This window comes from Daucus carota, chromosome 6 (assembly GCF_001625215.2).
Source record: "Daucus carota subsp. sativus chromosome 6, DH1 v3.0, whole genome shotgun sequence".
NCBI lineage: Eukaryota > Viridiplantae > Streptophyta > Magnoliopsida > Apiales > Apiaceae > Daucus > Daucus carota.
Window position 1 is genome coordinate 28199644 of NC_030386.2, and position 22941 is coordinate 28222584.

The 22941-nt window shown below is 34.0% G+C and overlaps 3 protein-coding genes across 3 annotated transcripts; 1 reads left to right on the forward strand and 2 right to left on the reverse strand.

The window, feature by feature from the left end:
- The first annotated feature begins 56 nt into the window (after positions 1 to 56).
- On the forward strand, positions 57 to 4642 carry LOC108224887 (probable galacturonosyltransferase 15). Its single transcript, XM_017399642.2, has 6 exons — positions 57 to 344; positions 557 to 600; positions 1563 to 1724; positions 2790 to 3368; positions 3530 to 3832; positions 4209 to 4642. Exons 1-6 carry the CDS (start codon positions 200 to 202, stop codon positions 4491 to 4493), a joined length of 1518 nt encoding a protein of 505 aa, XP_017255131.1. The 5' UTR covers positions 57 to 199; the 3' UTR covers positions 4494 to 4642.
- A 621-nt stretch (positions 4643 to 5263) lies between these two features.
- LOC108225552 (agamous-like MADS-box protein MADS1) lies at positions 5264 to 12938 on the reverse strand. Its single transcript, XM_017400445.2, has 9 exons — positions 12707 to 12938; positions 12263 to 12536; positions 7754 to 7835; positions 6460 to 6521; positions 6254 to 6353; positions 6123 to 6164; positions 5939 to 5980; positions 5634 to 5851; positions 5264 to 5526 (listed from the first exon to the last, which is right to left on the reverse strand). Exons 2-9 carry the CDS (start codon positions 12532 to 12534, stop codon positions 5523 to 5525), a joined length of 822 nt encoding a protein of 273 aa, XP_017255934.2. The 5' UTR covers positions 12535 to 12536; positions 12707 to 12938; the 3' UTR covers positions 5264 to 5522.
- Positions 12939 to 17733: 4795 nt separating this feature from the next.
- On the reverse strand, positions 17734 to 21101 carry LOC108224903 (zinc finger BED domain-containing protein RICESLEEPER 2-like). Its single transcript, XM_017399663.2, has 3 exons — positions 20964 to 21101; positions 18159 to 20124; positions 17734 to 18040 (listed from the first exon to the last, which is right to left on the reverse strand). Exons 2-3 carry the CDS (start codon positions 20095 to 20097, stop codon positions 17985 to 17987), a joined length of 1995 nt encoding a protein of 664 aa, XP_017255152.1. The 5' UTR covers positions 20098 to 20124; positions 20964 to 21101; the 3' UTR covers positions 17734 to 17984.
- Between the last annotated feature and the right edge of the window lie 1840 nt (positions 21102 to 22941).

Sequence of the window (22941 nt, forward strand, 5' to 3'; positions counted from 1 at the left end):
TGTCTGAATCATACTTGAACCTCACCTACTCTTTTCTCTCCTCATATCAATTCCATTCGGTTTAATTTACTATTCTCCTCGATCACACCTCTGTTTTCACTTCTCTTAAGTATATTATTTGAGTGCTAGCTATAAACAGGAACAAGTATTGTATAGAGATTGAATATTACTAGTGACGTGGTGGTGGATTTCTGGAGTTATGAAAGGGAAAGCATCAGTTGTGGGCAGAAGAAGAAGCCGAATTTCGATTGTAAAGTTGATGCTTGCCATCCTTTTGCCTTTTCTCTTCCTCAGACTTGCTTTGTTCCTAATAGAATCCGCCTCTCTTTGCTCCTCTTCTTTCGGTAACTTCTCTATGCTACTATTTGTTTTCTGTGCATAACAAACATTTGATTTTGATTGCCAGAGTTTTTTGTGTTTGCATGGGCCATCATTGCCAACAGACTAAAAAGTGGTTTTGTTAGTATGTGCTCATGGACAAACACAAACTAGAAAATCTGTAAATAAATTGATGGTTGTGTTTCTGCTCGACCTTATGGCTATTTGATTTTTGTAGGTTGTATGGGACCCAAGCTTTCCGGCGGGAGTGAATCATCACGAGTAAGTAAATTACTTTGTTATGATAATACTATCATTCTTTACTCTTTGGTTTTCCGTGAATCTCAGTATTCATTTTGGAAGCTTATGTATTAAATTCCAAGTTTTAACCTCTACTATCAGTATGCAACTAAATTTAATAACTTCTTGTGCAATTCAACCAGCTTTTTTATTTACCAAGTTGACATGTGATAGTCCTTTTGTTTTGGTTCAAAGGTGGAGTGAAATCTTGTGTGGGCATGTGACCATGAACGTAGGTAGTCATTTAAAATTTCTTTCAAGTTCTTTACTGTTATGAATATGTTCTTGACCAAATTAATCTCTTAAGAATGAATGCCCGTGGATTTTGCTTCTAAATTATATTGTTTCCTCAATTTCATGAAGCTACCAACTTGAATAAGAATGAAATGCGATAAAAATTCAGGCATCCTTCTGAAAGAAAATGTGAATTGATTGATAAAAAATGTGCTCTGTGTTTGCTTGTATAGTACTTTGTCCTAGATCAGTGAACTATAGTCTTAATTTCTATGTTAGATTTATGTGCAACTTGAGCTATAGTGGAAATACTTTAGGCTTACACTAGATGTCGTTTCTTTCTCCTATTTACCTTGAGTTGAGGATAAACTCTGGTTTGGATGTTTGGTACTCCATCACTATCTTATCATTAAACCTCTTTATATTTTAGCTTTTCCGGTCCCTTCTTTGTGTGATTATATTTACATGGGACAAATGTGATGTCCAATACTAGCAGCTATAGTTTTTCCTATCTTGAACATAAATGATGCAATATCTTGATATGATTTGCATCTAGAGAGGACCCTTATTATAAATGCCTGTAATTTGCAACATGACACGAGGATTCATTAGATTTGTTGGCCTTTGCATGTGAACTTTGTTCTGGTAGATGAGTATTGTAGATTGACTCTTTTATCTATTGTGGGTGGTGTGGTGACACTACTAAACAGCTCATAGAGCAGCTGACGAAGGCGTTACTAGAAGCAAACAATGGCGATGAAGTAGTGGAAAAAACTTTTGGGGTTTCTCCTGAGTCATTCGGTGATCTAATTAAAGATGTTATGTCAAGTAAACAAGACATCAAGGCCTTCGCTTTTAAGACCAAGGCAATGGTAATCACAGGTCCTACTTCTCCTAATGATAATGTTTCTACTTAATTTGTATGCTGCTCTTGCTTTTGGGTAAATGTTCTTTTATGAATTATATTGAAACTGATAGCATCTTAGAGCATGAGAACAAAAGTAAAAAAGCAAACATATTTTGCTAAAAAATAAAGCATGACTTTACATCTGAGATAGTTCCTCTGATAGAAAGGTGAGAAAATGCTCCTACATTCATACTCCTGCAAAACCAAGTTCTGTATGAATGTTAAAATGCTTGATATAGTTCTGTGAATACCTTATTATTATATTACACACCATTTTAATCCTCCAAAAGGTTGTTAAATCAATTTATATACAGAGAATAAATTTTGCAGAAAAGGCCTATAGCTAATAACTATTTGTGCGGTGGGCAGTTAGCATTCTAAATTGTTTTGTCATTGCTATTAAATCTGATCTCAGTTGTTTTGATTCATCATCATCAGGAAAAGTATATTTTGATTTCTCTAGAAAGTGTTTGTGAACGTTTTAACACCCAATTACTCTCTCTATCTATGTTTGATTACTATTGTGAAGATTAAAACCCTTCCTGTTAGCCCCTGCCCCTTGAGACTCCATCCTGACAGTTTGTTGCTTCAGTATGTCTACAATTTTGTATGTTTTTTCATGTCATTTAGGTTGGTTTAGGACCCCATTGCTTATAAATGTCAGACACTGCCAGGTACAACTGTACAATGCATAAATGCTGTCACTGGGCAGGGATTGACCTTAATAACAAATGTTTATCAGGTGGTGACAATATATTCCCAAATTTAAGGCAGTGAAATTGCTGCATAATAGAAGGGTCCAAAAAATCTGACTAGCATTCCCCTTACCCTTTAGTGATGACCTTAAACCTAACATCATTGCACCATCTAACTTATTATTAATTTAATTTCTGTTGGGGCAGAGGCAAAACTTATACTGATTCAAAAGTGTGCAAGTTTTGACCGCCTTGGACCTGGATCATGAATATGTTAGCAAAAATATAAAGCATTTTATTTGCGATGGGCTACTGATCAACATTCCTTTAAGCAGATAGCACTTATGGAGCGCAAAGTCCAGTCAGCCAGGAGGCACGAGCTCATCTACTGGCATTTAGCTTCGCACGGTGTTCCCAAAAGCCTGCACTGCCTTCACCTGAAGTTAGCTGAAGAATATGCTGTAAATGCCATAGCAAGGTCTAGCTTACCTTCACCTGAATACGTCTCTAGGCTGACTGACCCTTCATTCCATCATGTTCTTCTCTTGACAGACAATGTGCTTGCTGCCTCGGTTGCCATCACTTCTGCCATTAAAAATTCTATCAGCCCTGAGAAAATGGTGTTCCATGTAGTGACAGATAAAAAAACTTACACTCCCATGCATGCATGGTTTGCAAAATTTCCCGTTGATTCCGCAGTTCTCGAAGTTAAAGGATTGCATCAGTATGACTGGTCTCATGAAGTGAACTATGGGGTGAAGGAGATGCTAGAGATCCACCGCCTTATATTAAGCCATACATATGAGAATCTGAAGGAGGGCTTTAATACTGTCGGATATAATGAGAGGCAATTAGAATTTACAAGCCCGAGATGTGTTTCCCTTCTGAATCATCTCCGAATATATGCCCCAGAGGTAATTAATCTCTCTCTCTCTCTCTCTCTCTCTCTCTCTCTCTCTCTCTCTCTCTCTCTCTCTCTCTCTCTCTCTCTCTCTCGCTATGCAAAGCAGTTAGTGAATTAGTTAATAGTTTTTTTTTAAACAAATTAATGTACTTGTTTTTTAATGCGATCCAGCTCTTTCCAAATCTAAACAAGATCATTTTCTTGGACGATGATGTAGTTGTACAACATGACTTATCAGCTCTATGGCAAGTGAATCTCAACGGAAAGGTTGTTGGTGCAGTTTTTGAGTCGGGGTGTGGACCTGACTGTTGTCCGGGAAGAAAGTACAAGAATTACTTCAATTTTTCGAACTCATATATATCTTCCAACTTGAATGAGGACCAATGTGGATGGTTGTATGGAATGAATGTTTTTAATCTTGAAGCGTGGAGAAACACAAATATCACTGCAACTTATCATCAATGGCTCAAGTTTGTAAGTATCTATGTTATATACCTGTTCTATATAACTAAATAAATAAAAGGGACAATTTTTGGATCATATATTGTTGGTTCTAAAACAAAGTCTTGGTTGATTACTGAAATGCTAGATGAATAGATCATATGTTTGCTCTGATTCTATGAGAAAGGAACATATATGTTGTATGAAGCAACAAGTAGAAAAGACTTCTTGTGAAGTAATAATAGTGAAAATAAGATTTTGTTAGACTCTTCTACAATTTATTTTATATACCTTTTCAGTAGTTAAAGTATTTTTATTTTATATTCAAGAATTTGTTCATCTTCCCTATGCCTGAATATCAAGGTATAACTTTCTGTTAGTGTCGTGATTGCTTTGGCTTATCTTGCAGAACCTTGACTCTGGTTTGGATCTATGGAATCCCGGAGCTCTGCCTCCTGCTTTGCTTGCGTTCAGTGGCTTTGTACATCCAATTCACCCTTCATGGCACATGGCAGGTTTAGGCTATCGATTTCCTCAAGTTGGCTTAGAGGCTTTAAAAGCTGCAACTGTTTTACATTTTAGTGGGCCAGCAAAGCCATGGCTTGAGATTGGGGATTCTAAGGTACGAAGCTTGTGGACAAGACATCTAAATTACTCAAATGAAATATTAAGGGAATGTAGAATCCGAGAGTGAAGAAAAAAGCTTATGCTCCATTTAGTTGGGGAGAAAAATGAATTATTTACTCTCTCCGAATATTTATTCATGACTTTCATTAATTCCTCTGCTCAATTCCAACAACTTCAAACTAGAACTTAATCCCACCAAGGATGAGTGTTCATTCTGACCTTCTGCTCATATCTTTTTGAAACCATCACAGAAAATTATCTCTCTTGCATCCTCATCTTCCACCTCTAGTCATGTTCTTCACAGTCTTTCGTTCTGCTCTCTCGGTTTTCCTTCACTCTACCAAACGGAGCATTAGTTGCTTAGAATGAACCAAAGGGAAGAAGGTCTAACCTTCAGTCTCTAATAGAAGTCCTGAGGTTTGTAGATTATGTATCAGATATACGTGTCTAAAACACATGACATTACAGAAAAAGAGAACCCTGAGAATTAGGGACGCGACTGACCTTTACAAGAAACTAGGGTCATGGGTATAGCAGTCTTCAGTATACAAATATGTAATTTGTGTAATTGTATAGTTCATTATGGTTAGATTTTCAGCACTACTGTCTTTATTCATTCATTTGCTTTGCATATCCCAATCAAATCAAAAAACTGATGCTAATCTTCTACATTACAACGACTAAACATCTAAATTATATCTAGCTAGTGTGGCGATTCTTTTGTCAATGTGTTCTTGTGTGCTATGGCAAGAAAGATCTAAATATCATTAACTGACGCATTAATTGGAGCATAAAAGAGGCTTAGGAAAGGCTGGAGCCCAGTTGAAAAGGCTCCCATTACAAAATGGATGTCTATTACAGGAGTACTTGGGGCACTTTGTACAGAACCTGTGCCACAGTGCCATAACAAGAATGCATAATGTCATTATACTTGTACATGAATCGAAACTGAAGGTCTTCATTATAGTAAAGCCTTTAATTACTATATTATTGCACAATTACAAAATTACAACTCATTATAAGCACGGACAGAACCGCGAGCTGAAGCACCAGCACCAGCACCAGATAATACGTGGATCGAGCCTTCAGCTGTTAATTACCTGCTCAAAGATATATGTGCATTAAATATATTACTGGCAATGATCAATCTAGAGTACATTAAACTATTGGACTTGAGAAATTGTGAACTCTTGATGAACAATCTTACACAAGTTGGAGAGGAACTGTTTGATCTTGACTGGAGTAATGGTCATCATGATGATCAGGCTGCAGGAGGTTAACAGGAAGGAAGTTGCGAGCGTCGTGATTGTAAGCTGGCTCTGAATCAGGCGCCATTGATTGCTGGTGGTACTGATGATGAGAATGAGAAGATCCTCCTCCTGGCATCAAACTCATGTGTTGCTGCACTCTCTCGTTCTCAGATATCTGCGTTTTTTTTATTTTATATAATTAATCACCATATAAACCACACACTCACTATATGACCACAGACATATTAGAAGTGAGATTGACCTTTGCTCTTAGGTACATGTTAGCGTGCTGCAACTCAATCTCCTGCATGAATAGAATTGTGCATTTACTACTAATAATCATTGTCATACGGTCGAGGAGGCAATGTACAGGCCTTGCGAATTAATGTAATTGAGCATTTTGTACGTAAATTAACTAACGCAGAGTTAATTTAGTAGAATATTACCCTCTTCTGCATCAGTTCAATCTCCGCAAATAACGTCTCATTCTGGTATTTTGAAAAAGAAAGAGGTAGACATGTATCAGAAACTAATTATAAAGTGTATGTTAAAATAATGAGGGATGCGGTATAAATACCTTCCTTGATCGAATTTTAGTTATGGCTTTCTCCAGTTTGCCCTCAAGGTTCTTGAGTTCCTTAAAGGTCAAAGAGCCAAGGCCCTCCCCGACAATGTTCCTATATATGTGTAGGTACGTATATTATTAACTTCTTAACCGTGAGTAACATGGCATCGAGAAAGGAACTGTGTACTTGCGTGCATACATAATACTGTATATTCTACCTGTTTGAATTTTGCAGAGCCTTGATCTCACGTCGGAGTTTGGAGGCTTCTTGCTGATAAAACTGGATCAGCAAAGACAGAGTTAATGGAAACAATAGTCATAAAAACTCTCTTATTACTGTTACTGGATAATTTAATTAATTTTATGGAGAAATATGCAAAAGAGAGAGATGGTAACTATGTTGTATGAACGAGGACGAGACTCGACCAAAAGAAGGGAAGAAGGTCATAATATTTAAAAAACATATTGGATAATAAATTCAACGGACCCAGGAAAAAGAAGCTACACTTCATAATTCTAGTGAATTAAGTTAAAATTGTCGAAAATTTGTTCATTATATTATAATTGTCCCACTTGAAAAAATTAAGCTGAAGAGAAAAGATTAATTTTGTTGAATATGAAGACAACCTCGACGAATCCACTTTGCTTCAACTGGTTGGTAAGATTATACAATTTCTTGACAATGGTGCAGGTTATCACTAAACAAAGTTACTCCCTTCGCTTTCGATTCATTTTATCTTTGGCATACACGACAATCATAATTCTAAACACTGTAAACATTTCCCCGGAAATTGGTAATTAATCATAACTAATTACAGCTTAATCATGAATAGTTATTGTTTTGTAATTTACTGAATTGATTAAGTATTCAATTATTTAATTAACCTCTAATTAATCCAATTAATACTGATTCTGTGTTTTACTAATTGTCCGATTCGTTCTCGTTACAACATTGACGGTATATTTTTATCCACAAAATTAAAATTAAGAACAATAATTTTGAACACGTTAACCTAATAATAATATAATAATAAAATTTACCATTATGATATAATTATTATTTTAGCAGATAATTTAGGACCGAATTTATTTTATTTAATAGTAACATAATAATAATAAATCAATAAAATTTGAAATTTTTAACAAGATAATTTGTGATCGAATCTATTTTATTAAATAGGTAACATCACTTTTCGAGTATTTTTATGTCGATAGTTGGCATTAAAACTTCAAACTACGAACGTTATTGATCGAGTTTGCAGGCTTGAGCTAGAATGCTAGATAAAGCAACACAAATTGTTTGGCATGCACGCACATAATTAAATACATTATGGACTATGGAGAGAGGAGAGGGGAGGAGAGTGAAAGCATTTTTAGCACAGTATCAATGCATCGATCCACTAGTGACAGGATGAATGATTAGCTTCGAAGCTCCAGCATGTATAAACTCAAAATTTAAGTCTAAACACACGTGCACACACACATAGCTATATGGATATAAACAGCATGTACCTGAGTGTTAGCTTCAGAAACAGATCCCACATTTGAGGTATCAGCACATGTTTTCTTGTACCTGTCGATAGTCGATCTTACGCTGCAAATGTGGAATGAAAACGATGACCATATTAATCAGATTTTAAGTATATATTCAAGAAAAATTAATCATACGACATATAATATTAAGTAGTAGTGTTTAATTAAGTATATATTAAGTGATCCCACGTCTGCATATACATGCTCACGATAAGCATCTATATCTACATGATGTTGTGAGTTCTAAGAATATCACGTTGGGAGACATGCATCAGTCTGTAAATACAAATACATTTTTAGCTATATTACAGAACTGTTTATTTTAAAAAAAAAAGAAGAACTGTTTATTAATATTTCAAATACTAGAATATATTCTATTAGTGCGCCTTAAAATCATATTTTCCACAAAACAATTTGCGCATCAGGGGTGAAGAATATATACTCCCTCTGTTTTTTAATATATGACGTTTGATTTTTTGGCACACACTTTTAAGTGCTTTGACCGGGTAGTTAAAAATATTTATTTTTGAAATTTTTTTTCTGAATAAAAATATGTAATCAAAAGTTTAATTCAAAAAATAAATCACATATAAAATAATAATTTTTAGTAGTCGGTCAATCCACCTAAACTAGGTGCCCAAGTCAAAAGTGACATATAAAAAAAACAGAGTGAGTACAACTCATTTCCATGTAACTTAAAATAGTCACTAATATTAACATAATTTTATCATGTAGTATATATATTTGGATTTGATAAGAAACTATTAAAAATATGAATTTTTATAAGGATGCACGATATATATTCTTTTTTACTTGATTATAAATCAATATCAGAAAATCGACACAAGAGTACAAGATTACAAAGAAAAATAATTAAATTATATCAAAATTAAGCTAGAATCGTTAATTACTTTAGCATGTTGAATAGCTCGAAGTGTTTAACATTTGTTAAGCCATATATGTCAACAACAAAAAACAGCTAAAATCCTTACTTATTAAGCTAGGATCGTCATTATAATTTCGTACATCAAATTTTAAATTAATAATATTTCTAGAATTCTAAATTTATTCTTTCATTACTTATTACTTGAATTATTTTTGCATAATAAATTAAATTAGTTCATTCAAATTCTGAAGATTATATATAACAATGCTAACATTATTACGAAAAGATAGTAATATGTCTTAGTAGTGATATGAATAATAATATATATATCAAATTATTCAACCGGAAAATATAGTAATATATATCAAATTGTATAAATATGAATAATATACACACGTACACTTAACTATAATCAAATCAAAGTCGATCCATGTTTTCTTGAAGTAGTTAAACATCATTAATTATGAATCTCATCACGATTTTGATTACAATCAAATCAGAACGTGATCGATTCTAGTTCGATTTAGATTAATATTAGAAGACGTTTGAAATTATGTATTTCAATTCAAATGATGGATTTTAAATGACATGATTTGATTTGTTATTTCAAATTATGAGATTTATATTAATATTTGAATTTTTCGGACGAAATCCAAATCCATATTTTCAAACAGGTTATTCTTTTAAATTAAGAGTTTCAAATGAAATCCAGATTCTCTAATAACGGATACTAAATATACGATACATAAAATCATTTTTGTACTAGTAGGGGTTAACAAAATTATTTGATCAAGATAATAAAATTATTCATCTATAAGTAATAGGCCGGCAAAATGGGGTACTCTGATGGAGATTATATTCTTTAAAACTAAAACATTATCATAATTTAAATGTAATAATAAATGATACGAAATTTTGTTATTATTCTCTTCATTGATATAAGATATAAAATTTTTGGCCTGTCTAAGGGCAAATCCAAATTTGGGGAGATTACCTTAAATTCAGTGATAGTGAATAGTGATGATCCAAATTTGGTTCAATGATCAAATTTGGATCACCTATTTTATTATAAAATAATGATTTTGTTATTTTTATATTTTTCGTTTATTGGACTTAAAATTAATTTGTGATTATTAATATTTAATCCTAAGTAAAGTAACAAGTATAAGAGTAGTGCTTTTACCATTATTATTTAAACATCAAAATATTAATAATTGAGATAAAATATAATTATATTAATTTCTTGCTTGCCAGTATATTAGGACTAGCCTTGTAGCTTCCTTGGCTATACATACAAATTAATATTGCTGTGCTAGCTGTAATGCTGTATCTTACTTAAAGATTTGTGCACTGTCCACAAAAGAGAAGATACCACGGTAAAGAGGCAGTGCAGTGAATGTAAAGCAGCAACCTTAATTTCCTCGAGACACTGAGTGGCTGGTCCTGCCTCGTCCTACAAGATTCCTTAACATGACTGTGCACTGCCTCAACAATCTCAGCAACTTTGACTTTTTGGTCAAGATATTTTAACCGACCACAGACGGTCGGTTTTAGTTCCCCCAACAAATTTGACTTTTTTGGTCAACAGATTATAACCGACCACATACGGTCGGTTATATTTATCTTATATCGATTGACCATATTTTGGTCAAACATGAAAAACCGACCGACTCCGGTCGGTTTTAGTTTACACGTGGCTGTGGCGTCCACGTGGCTCCAGATGGCATTGCTACAGGGCCCAGGTAGCGACTTTCTTAAATAAGCAAAACCGACCGACATTACGGTCGGTTTTCGTCTTTAAACCCGACCAATAGCTGATAACCGACCAGCTTACAACCGACCAGCTTCTCCGGTCGGTTTTAGTGTTAAAACCGACCGTTTACCCTTTTAACCGACCGTTTTTGGCGGTCGGTTTTGTCCTGTTTTTTTGTAGTGATTATATATCTATGCCAGGCCTCCATTTTGTCCTTGATATCAAGGTTTTTGCCCCGAATATGTTTCACTTATTTATTTTTTAGAATTAAGTCCCTATTACTAAAAAACTTTAACTAAAGATATGTTTTTTCTGAAACAACTTATATTTACGGAATAAATAATATTTATTTCCTTAAAAGTACGAAAACATAAGTCCTTATTAACCGAGAATAAGTTCATCTGGTTACACCGAGAACTCTAGTATAACTTATAAGTGCATGTACTGATCTACATTTTTGGTCAAAGGCCGGGAAGCTGGTTATGCAGTGATAGAGAATGATACAAGTTTGATGTGGTTTTGTAATTGCAAATTTATGTTTCTATCTGTGGACTGTGATACAAATAAATGCAGAACATAATTGGGAGCCCACCTGGTTATAAACCAAACATGTATATATAGAAGAAGCAATATGTATAGAGTTTGTGTTTGTGTGATTACTTGAAAGATGAAACTAGTGAAGGAGTGGCATATGTTAAACATGATGATGGATTTCTTAAAAATAAGAAATATTCCGTGTGCAGTGGCACTCCTCTAGTCATTTCAAATGGTCAGAGGAGCCTATAAGTTGTACGTACACACTTCCCCATGCATCTATGTAATTTTAGTAGGCAGAACAGATAGTACACACATCCCATTGGCTCTCACCTCCTCTCACTTTTCTCTTCACTCTGTCACCTCATCTCTCTCTTGTCTCCCTCCCTCTTTCTCTCTTTCTTTCTCCACAATTGACTTCATCTCATCCTTTCTCTACCATCTTAAGCTTCCACAAATCCCCTTTCTTCACACAAATATTTCATGGCTCCAACCTCTCTCTTAATAATATGTGTGTATATATACATGGAAAGCCAAAGGCAAAGAAGAAGCTACGTAAGCAAAGAATTGGCATAATGATATGAAGGGGTAGTTTTTTGCACTATTTAAGTAAAATTTCGAATGAAAGAAAGTGAGATCCAGGTCCCGAATAAGAATACTTATACATGTAATATATGTATCTATATATGCACAACTGAAATTTCAGAGTTGACATGACAAGAGATACTAAGCCACTTAGCTTTTATATTAAACCCTAAGGAAGCGCATATGTTACACACTTATGCTAGTACTTCCAAACAATATGCTCAATGAATGGTTATCTAATAAGGTAAAGTGACAAGTTTAAGTAAAATTAAACCCTAAACTAAAATAGCTAACACTGTGAACTCAACAGGCAGATACCAGTTTGGGTAGTGGAACCCTAATTTGTGTAAGTAACTTTATTTTGGTTCTCTTAAAGGCTGAGTGGTGACATGTCATAATCCAAAAGCATTTGAGAAGTAAATGAAGAAACAAAACAAAGGAAACACAAGCATTCTAATACCTAAATCATCCACCCATTGCTTAACCTATTTTATGTATACAATACACAATGTGTGTGATTACCAGATCTATGCCTCTTATATGTATAAATGTGTATATATATCTAAACAAAGAAGCAGCAGAAAGAGCAAGATGAGGCTCGAAAGCTCGTAAAGGAAATAAATTCATAATTCAAATAATATATCGAAAATTATTTGTACACATAAAATTATATATAAAGTATAATTGCATAATTAATATATACTGTATATGATGATCTGATTTTACTGACCTGTTATTAGCATATTCATAAAGACGACCACGGCTAGAGAAGACGATGAGAGCAACTTCAGCATCACAAAGCACCGATAACTCATAAGCTTTTTTGAGCAAACCGTTCCGGCGTTTGCAGAAAGTGACTTGCCGATTCGTTGTGTTCTCGATCCTCTTGATCTCGATCTTACCCCTCCCAGCTCCCTCTTGCTGTTCCTGTGGTTGCTGAGGCCTCCTCGCTTGATTATTCGAGCTTTCGGGTTCATCTTGATAAATATTAGGGAATTCCATAGCTGTAAATAGCAAAACCAATCAGATCAAATGAAAAAGACTTAAGTAGATCGTTGCAAACAAGTACTTATCGAAAAACTTCAAGTGCTTATATATGCTAGAAGCAAATGAGGAATTTGAAGCACGTAATTAGGGTTGCGTGAATTGTTGGTAATATAGAAGCTGCACTAACCTGGTAAGGAAAGGTACGATATAGTTAGAAGGAGGGGGAAGATGAAGAAAGTAATTAACAGAAACAAAGTGTAAAGTAGAGCGGCAGCTGTTTGTTGAATTATAGTGTATTATGTTCCACTCCTTTGCTTAATAGCTGGCTCTCCATTTCAGCCTCCGTCTCTGTCTCTGCACAGAAGAGTTTTGCAGAAAATGGAAGGATGTTGGTTTCATTGCTTTTTATTTATAGATATGATATAGACTTTCCAACTCACGCTATTATGCCAATAAAATGATGGGAATAAATTAAAGATTTCTTCTTTTTCTTTAATCAAATGGTTTAATGATGTTCAGCAAAGGAGTTAGTTATTGTACTTATTCTTGTTTCATATACTGGGCCAGTACTTTATCTAATTATTTTTAATTATTTATCAATAACTTATGACTTATCACTCTTAGTTGCAGGTCTCCAAAACCTGATATCATAGGTTAAATACGTTAGATGTAATTATAATGAAAAAACTTTACTAAATGCTATAATAACGACCTTCATTTTACCTCCGACAGATATAAGAAAGGAGGAGGTCAACAAATTAAATAAAGAGATATTAATTATCTAGATTATTTTTAATAATCATTTCTTTATCTATAATGGTATATTACGTATCATTTTCTATTTAACTGATTGACGATGTATTATATATACAGTTCATTTTTTTTCTGGTTGGATTTAAGTATAAAAATTTGCATCTTTATGGACACCAGCAAGGCAGCAATGACTAAATAGATTCGAATTGTTAACATCTTGTTTATAACAAGAGGGTACGTCTCTACATGTACTAGGCTCGCTAAATGAGAAAATAAGGGTATGCATTAGGCCATAATGTTGTGTTTTAACAAATTAGCTCTACTTCTCAAATGGATTATGTGAAAATTCATCCCAGAACTGTTTGGGTTGGCCCGTCTTGAATTTCGATATCACCATCTCAATTATTAACCGGAGGCAAGCTGAGTTGAGATAATTCAAGACTTGGGAGTAAAATTGATTTTCTTAAACTGTTTTGGCCTGGAAAATATCTTTTGTTCTTTTTATATATGGTTCCTGAGCTCAGCTACTCAGCAATCTATAACACATAAAAATAAAAGTAAAGGTGAAGCTGAAAAGGCTGTGACATTAGTGAAGATGACAGGCATGTGAAAACCTTGCCAAATTTGAGTACATAAATGGAAACTTTAGGGGAAGCTCATCATACTCAGACCTACAATTTTGTTACCACCTATCACTTGAGGGTCCACGTATCTGTGGCCTCGTCCACTCCCTGCCAATCTATTTAAGACTGCCTAGGTAGCTTTTGGAAAACACATATACACCACTTTTATATATTTTACAATTTATTTTAATCTCTCCTTTTACCCATAATTATTTTCAAACCATTTTTTTGAGCGATCAAAATTGCATATTTCATAGACGAGCGAGAGAGGAATATAACCAAGTCCAGGTTAATTGAAGTGGTCTTTGTGTAGCAAAATTATGCTCTACTGCTACAAGACTCTAAAAACTAAAAGGTGTGGTATATAAAGAGATCACTTTTCACACACTCAAGCTTAGTATTCCATTTCTGCTACTACCCAGAGAAAACACGATTCCGCATTATCTGTGTGTGTAATATTCTATTAATCTCATGCCTTGTTCTCGTTTTCACACATGAGGTATAGTTGCCACATCAAGGAATCAGGTGTAACAACAACAATGCTAAATATGAGGAGGTGGTGTCAACTCCCAAGTCTTGTACAAAGCTTACATGGACAATTTACTTTTATATGAATAAGGATAAGGATATTACTCCTTCTGTCTCAATTTATAAATCCCTTACTTTTCAAAGAGTCAAATTGATTAATTTTTGATGAACTATTAAAAAATATCTATTTGTTGTTTTAAAAAATAAAAAGTTACATATTAAAATAGACAATATAGATGTATAAATATATTGCAGTATGTTTTAAGATGTGGCTTGCCATTGGGGGGACGAATTTACCGTGAATAACGGTGTTCGATGTGACTTCTAAAAAATTTTACTTGACTAATAACATGTTTTCATGTATTTGTATATCTTTGTTGTGGTATAGAAATTAAACTATATACTCCCTCCGTCCCTATTTATGTGTCCACTTTTAACATTTTCACGCATATTAAGAAAATTTAAGTTTGATAAGAAATTTCTATCAATATCCTTATTTAATGCCTTAATTGTAGGAAAATACTAGTGAGATTACTCAATTATCCAATACAAATTTGATGAATCAGTGAATAATACTCCCTCTGTTTTTTTATATGACGCTTTGACTTTTGGCACCCACTTTTAAGTGCTTTGACCGGGTAGTTAAAAATATTATTTTTTTGAATTTTCTTTTTCTGAATAATAATATATAATCAAAAATTTTATTCTGAAAAAAAAAATAAAAAATACTCCCTCCGTCCCTTTTTATCTGTCCATTTTGGAAAAAAAAACACATACCAAGAAATACTTGATTGTATAAACTTTTTCATTAAATACCTCTAATTAATATCTTGAAAATGGTGGAATACCCCTACTTTATGTCTTGAAAACATGAATTCAACGAAGTTTTAAATAAGTCAAGCCTTGAAAATTGAAATTATGGAGATACTATTTGAAAAACTATCATTAAATTAGTTTTGAAAGTATAAATGAACAGATAAATAGGGACAAATTTTTACTTCCAAAGTGGACAGATAAATAGGGACGGAGGGAGTAATACTCCCTCCGTCCCATTTTAGTTGTCACCTTTGGTTTTGTGCCGGTCAAATTGACCAAAGTTTGACTGAGATTTATTAATATTTTATCAATTGAAAAAATAAAAAATATATGTCACCGGAAATAACTTTTAATCTACATTAAGATGTAATTTTCAATTTTTTAAAATAATGAAAGAATGATTTATAATCCCCGGTCAAAGATTAGTTAATTTGACCAACAAAAATAGAAATGTGACAACTAAAATGGGACGGAGGGAGTATTTTTAACTACCCGGTAAAAGCACTTAAAAATGTGTGCCAAAAGTCAAAGCGTCATATAAAAAAAACAGAGGGAGTAATCATGATATTTATAGCTTGAAGAACAAAGTCAAAGACTTTTCAGGTTATTAAATGAAAATTTTTGCATTGGTTATATAAATGGACAGATAAATAGGGACAAATTTTTACTTCCAAAGTGGACACATAAATAGGGACGGAGGGAGTAATATATATTATTTTATAAAGGATAGATTACAATTTTATTCAAATATCTTGAAATATAAAAAAAATTCAAATAGAATATTGCAAGGCCTGTTCCTCGCTAACATATTTTGTTTTTAAAATATAATAATTTACAAAACATGCATGTTCGGTAAAAGACATTCTATAATATTTCATTAGAAAACATATATAGTGCATGTTTGTTTCATAAAAAACATATATAGTGCCTGTTTGTTTCATAGAAGCATGCTTCTAACTTCTACTTCTTTTGACCTTATCTTATTTATTTTTCACTTTTATTTCAATTCTTTAATTTAAGTAAGAAGTTATTTTTTTTAAGCTAATTCAAATGGCCCCATAATCTCTAAAAGTAAACACAAACCGTGGTTTCTTAGGCTAGATCTTTTCCACATTTACCGGAAACACTTATCCAAAATCAAATGATCCAAAATTTGTACTCAGATGTCCAGGTAATATAGAATATCAACCTTTTGAAGCTACACGAGGCATAGATAATTAAAATTTTGATTGGCATAGTCATATACTCATATGGAGATAGTGTAAAGTTGCATTGGCAAAGAGGGGAGAAACGGTAAAGAAAACATTCTAGTAGGAATCGGACAGCTTACATCCAAAGAAATGGTACAAAAACAAGAATAAGAACATGAATAAGCACAGGAATGGTGATAGTAATTATATTTGTATAAGAGTGTATGCATATACATTCATGGCCATGGGATATAAAGTTGACAACGTAGTGATTTGTATGGTATGGGAAATTAAAGGGAGGGGAGTTAATGTAGATATCATATAAGTAGCAGAGAGTACAGTTTACATCCCTATGGTTCCTGGTTAGTGTTTGTTATTTTCAGGAAAAAGACAAGTCATGTTTGCAGGCAAGCCCATGTGATATGTATGCCCATTTCTACTCTCTCTACTTCAATGCTCATCAGTTTTCTTGATTATTATTTTACCAGATTCTTTATAATGTTGAAATTTTAGCAGAGAAATTAATCGGAATTTAGCGCTCATATGGGCAAGAATAACTCCAGTGTTCCTGCTTCAAGTTAATATAAATGGTGTTTGGCTGAGCTCAAGAGCCGCTTATAAGCCCGAAGCTACTTATAAATTAAGCGAAGCACGAAGATGAGCTACTCTCACGCATCGTGTACCGTGTTAGAAGAGCAAGATTTTGGTCAGGAGGTTAAAACAGGTTTAACTTGCGGTACCACACTCCACACGTACAATTGTTTTCAAATAGAAGCAATGTTTCGGAACCAATGTAATCAAGTTTGGTTTTCGGAATCTGTCAAAAAAAAAAAAAAATAGTTTGGTTTCCGGAAACTGTGACTGAGACTCGTTTGAATTTGATATTTTTACGCCAGAGTTTGTTCGGCGTTCTGGGTTGCTTTCATGACACCAGAGTGGATGAGGTCCAGATTTTCCGTGTAGGTCGGGCCACAAAAATATACTATCTTCTGCGTCTGGCCCATTAGATTTCTAACGTAGAAAGAATCTTTACAAAGCCCATTCAGAGTCGCCGTTTATTTCCGGTCATCTACTTATTGTCTCAACTCTCAAGTTCGAGAACCTCATATCAATTTTTCATTTTTAGTTATTTGCTAGACAAATGACTCAATTTGCCACAAAATTAACGTCAGAAGAGCTCATAGGCTCCGGGACTGATACGAGGGAGCTGTTTTTTTGTGTATGGTTTACAACTCGTAATTACAGTATAGCCATAATAAGAACTTCGTAACTGGAGACACCACTGAACTAACACAATACAAGACTGAAAGCTAATTCTTTTTAACTATTAAAACATTTCATTAACAATTCGCTTTTACGCCTGCCACAAAAAAGTGGCAAAACATCCAACCTTAAACCACAATTCTCGATGGAGCAATTCATGAAAAAGGTCAACCCTAATTCAGTAATTCTTCAAAAGCTAATAACAGAACTAATCAGATCTACCATATGTATAACTTAAGATTCGAAAGGATGGCAAAAAGGTAAAATGAAGATCTGTACTGACATTAACTTGCTAGCTTGTATCATAGCATATGGCTAAAGGGGTAGCATCCGCCAAGGTTTTGGTATCTGTTACAAAGATATACAAGTCAATTTAGTAAACAACAACAAAAAAAGAGATGTTCAAGTCATGAGTGTTTTGCTAATAGAAAATTTTAAAAAGACAAACAAAGGAAAAACAACTAACCTTCCGAGTCATTCTGCATCCAGTCCCGGGCACACATCAGGGCTTGCACAGTGTTCGATCTCAACAAACTCCAGTATGGGTCAAGGACTCGATCACCAACATCAAAGGCAGAATCTGATGTAACTTTTGACATGGGAATACCCAGAATGTTGAGTGCCATTGTAGAGAGGATGGGATACCTCGGTGTGTGAACTTTCCACCAATTTAATATATTAAATTCCATATTACGCGGAAATAGAGGTTCTTCCAAGTACTTGTCCAAGTCAGATTTTACATTTGGCCCTTGTGAGGTCTCATGGAGGAACCTGTCAAAACCAATCAGCCTATCTCTAGAATCATTACCAGAACCATCCCCTGCCTGACCATCAGAAGCTAAGTGGCCATTGTAAAGTGCCTTCATGCAATTGGAAACGATGTCAATGCATTCTGGGGCGCTGTTGCCATAAATTTGAGGATAGTAATATTCTATAAGCTTCATCTTAAATCTAGGATCTAAGATAGCAGCAATAGCCAAAGCCAGGCTGCATTTTTTCCAATAATCATCAAATTTAGTTTTCATCTTCATTCCTAAAGAACTAATAAACTCATCTGATTTATGACACCAGCCAATTAACTGCATATGAATTTCACAAATTTCAGGGAAATAAATATTTGCAGTCACATGTTTGCTTCCAGTAAAAACATTAGAAACTTCGATTAGGAGCTTCAAGTAGCTAGCAATGGCACTAGCTCTGTCCCACTCTTCATAAGATGGGCATGAAGTATAGACAGAGTCATGTTCTGGCAACAGAGAAAATGCATCCTTAAACTCTAAAGCCATATCAAGCATGAAATATGTAGAATTCCACTGCAGTGAGTTATCAAGACATAAGCACTTTTGGCTATTAATTCCAACTAGTTGAGCCATTTCATTAAATTTTTCCTGTGTTCCTTGTGAACTTTTAACATGTCGAATACTTTCACGAATTTTATCTGTTACCTCAGATACGGCTTCCAATGCATCCTGGGCCATGTTCTTGATTAAATTAGCTGCACAGCGTACTTCAAACAGCTGACCATCGCATATAAGAAAATTGTTCTGGGAGAGCCGGAGCTGGTCTCTAATCTTACATATTATGTTGTCATAGGTTGGACAACTATCAAATGTCATGGAAAACAATTTCCGATCAATATCCCATTCCATTAGACTCATCATGATCACATCTGAAAGCATGTCTTCAGTATGAGAAGGATCAACCAATAAAAAATTTAAGATCTTCTTCTTCAGCTGCCATTCATCATCAATGCAGTGTGCAGTCAAACACAAGTATTTGGCATCTCCCTTGCCGGTCCACATATCAGCACTTAGACTAATCTTACCAGGTAATTTATCTAACATGTCCGACACCTTCTGTTTCTCTTTATGGTAGATTTGCATACAATCGCCCTCAACTCCATCAAACGTAACAAGCTCAAATAAAGGCTGAAGATTTCTAACAAAAATCTTAAAGCCAACATCCTCAACCATTTGCAGAGGATAACCATGCAATATAATCATGCGAGCGAGATCGAAACGGCTCCTCTTATTATCAAAGTTGCTTTTTACCAAGTTACCAGTGACATAATTCGAATGAGCATGTTCATATTTGGGCTGCACAATATTGGCCACTTCACTTGTTTGTTGCTCTTGATCAAAAGAAACTGCTGCAATAGCAACTGTTGCTTCCTTTTTCTTCCCTTTTGCTGTGACCAATGGTACTATATCATGATTCAATCTCCTTCGACATCTGACTAAATGATTCCTAAGATGTGATGTTCCACTGGTGCTTGAGCCACTAAGTTTCTTCTGACAATGCTTACAAACCGCAACACATGTATCACCAAATCTAATCCTATCAAAATCTTTCCAGACAACAGATTTCAGCCTACTAGAATCCACAAGCACAGGCTCGTCCTCCATCGCTCGCAACCAATCAGTTCACAAGAACTGTTACGATAAACACAAGATTAACACGTATACAACAGTGAGGCTGAAATAAGGTAGAGTTTATATTTTGACAAAATTACTAGTCAAGCGTAGCAGGTAAGTTCATAAAATCCACTCGCAGTAAAATTTGTACAAAAGTGTACTATCACATCGAAAATTCCATGTCAGGTAGTTTACTGAATAACATTCATGCAAAATTTTATTCATTCACACAAATCACAATAGACTTATGTCGAGAATGGTGCACACATATCAGATAAGCAGAAGTTGAAAATAAATTACTAGACTATAAGGTACCACATATAACATTACATCATTCCTCAGACAAGAGTAAAATAGAGAACATAAACAATTTCACTTCAAAAGCATACTGCATATCTATCTATTGATATAATCTCGCGCTCAACTGAAAACAATTTTAACACGAGAACAATTGTTCTGCACTTGGATATTGTTATGCAATTTTTTCAAAATGATATAATGCATATTCAAATATACAGCACTAAGCTGAACATAAACACAAGTTTACAATAATATAAAACTAGCAAGAACCCAGTAACCCATCACATCGGCAACCGGGTCGGAAAAACTGAAGCGGCAGAAAAAACCAAAACGATATATCTGGGTTGATTGGAGAAGAAAACCCGAATCCAAGATCCGATCGGGTACAACCCGAGAACCGGGTCAAATTGGGGAAGTTATAATAACCCTAAAATTCGGATCGGAATAACAAAGACGATGTAGGATTCGGGTCTCGGGTTAAATACAATCATCAACATATTCGGATCTTATAAACACAAAACGATAGATACATATGGAAAGAGAGAAATAACACATACAGAGGAGATGTACAAGTGCAGCTGCTGAGAAGAGAGAGAGTTCAATTAGGGTTTTTAATTTGGGTAAAAAAGGGCAGTTTGTGCTTTTTCAAATTCAACCCGATATTACAAATCAAATCATTCTCAATTGGGTTGGGCTTTTCCATTTGTGGTATGTCCTGAAGTAAGTTTAAACCGATATTAGACTATCAGTTCATTTCAATTGGGCTGGCCTTTTATAGTATGGGCTCTTTTCGTATATGGTTTCAAATACAATTCGCATCTCAAAAAACAATTTATACGTCCAAATAATTTATTTTAAAAAATTCATTTTAATTTTTAAATACAAAAATCCACTTATAAGTTAACGAAAATGTATTTTAGAAATCTGATGTTGTGTAATTATATCAAATAAATTATATATTTTATATCATATAAACTTTAGATGATGTTTGTGACTACATATATTATAGTGGATAAAGGTCGGATTCCATGGAGGATTCTTTAATCAGAGGACTCCCGGAACACTGTTCTCATTCTACAGAATTTGTCATATTTTTTTTATCCAAAATCTATGTATCTCGTAAATTAAAATTCAAAAATGATATTATAATAGTGCAATATTGTGCCCTTAGGCTATGTTCACTTGGATGGAACGTAACGAGAATGAAATAAAATTTGTATTATAAATTGTGAGTGATTAGTGAAATTGTATATAATTTTCATTTCTTCGATTATTTCATTTAACTATTATAACTAAAAATTTAACACGCGTGTTTTGAAAAGAATGTTCATTCTATTTGTTCATCATCTTTTCCCATCATCTCCTTCATGAAAAGTTTTAACTCACTCACATTTAATTATTGTAACTCATACTTTTTTTTCCTCCATAAAATTTGTCGATATATTTTCATTCAATTCTCCCCTCATTTTATTCAATTCAAGTGAACACAACCTTATTACATAAAAACAAAGTGTTTGTTTCGATCATTTAATAAGCTTTGGAGGAGAAGCAAAAAAAATATACATATATCAAAAATATAAAAAGGAAACGATTTTGACTAAATAAATCAAAACCTTATACTTGCTTTTTAAAATTAGTTTGAATAACAAAAGGGTGCTGATTTATGCACACCCTAAACTTATTTATGCACACCCTCTATCTTTTTTGGACGAAGTTGCCCTTAATTCTTTTAGCATTGTTTTGTTTTTTTATTTACTTAATTTATTATCTTTCTGCAGCTAATGTTCCTACTAATATATTTAGTAACTCTAGATTTTATTTCTTGCAGGGATGATTTCCTCTCTAGGGGATTCAAACCGAGGTTGTAGGACACTTGAAGGATTAAAATATAAAACAGTACTCCCTCCGTCTCTAAATACTTTTCCTGTTTGTACTTTTCACGTTTGTCAACACACACTTTTGATCGTTCATATCTTTCATTTCGTAGTAGCATTAAATATAAAAACTTCACCGTATTAAAGTACTCGTGAATACGAATCTAACAAGATCACTTATGACTATATTTAATTTTATAGATTAGATGCAAATTAGTAATTTGTCTCATGTTATGAACAGTACCGACATCACAAACAGTAAAAGAAAAAAGAAACGGAGGGAGTATATAATAAGATAGAAACTTTTCCAGATCTGACTGTTGCGAGGAGGTCTTCTAGCAACCATGCTTTTCTTTACTATTTTAAATTTGAGTCTTCGGTTCCTTTGTGGCTGGCCTGATGTAAAAAAAACTCTGTTTTGTTCAATCAGCATTTCTTCACGTCCTCATCCTTCGATGCTTCACCAAATTTGCATTTGGTTAATCACACCTGGACCAGAAGGCACTGCAGACATTTCTCAGCTTGACACCTACAATTTCATGAGTATTAGGCACATTTGTGTTTGGATTGCAATCCTTCTGCTTGTTGTTTTCCTTCTTCCAAGTTCCAACTACTTAATACATGCACAAATATATACTTGTGAGTTAGGTTTAGGTATTAT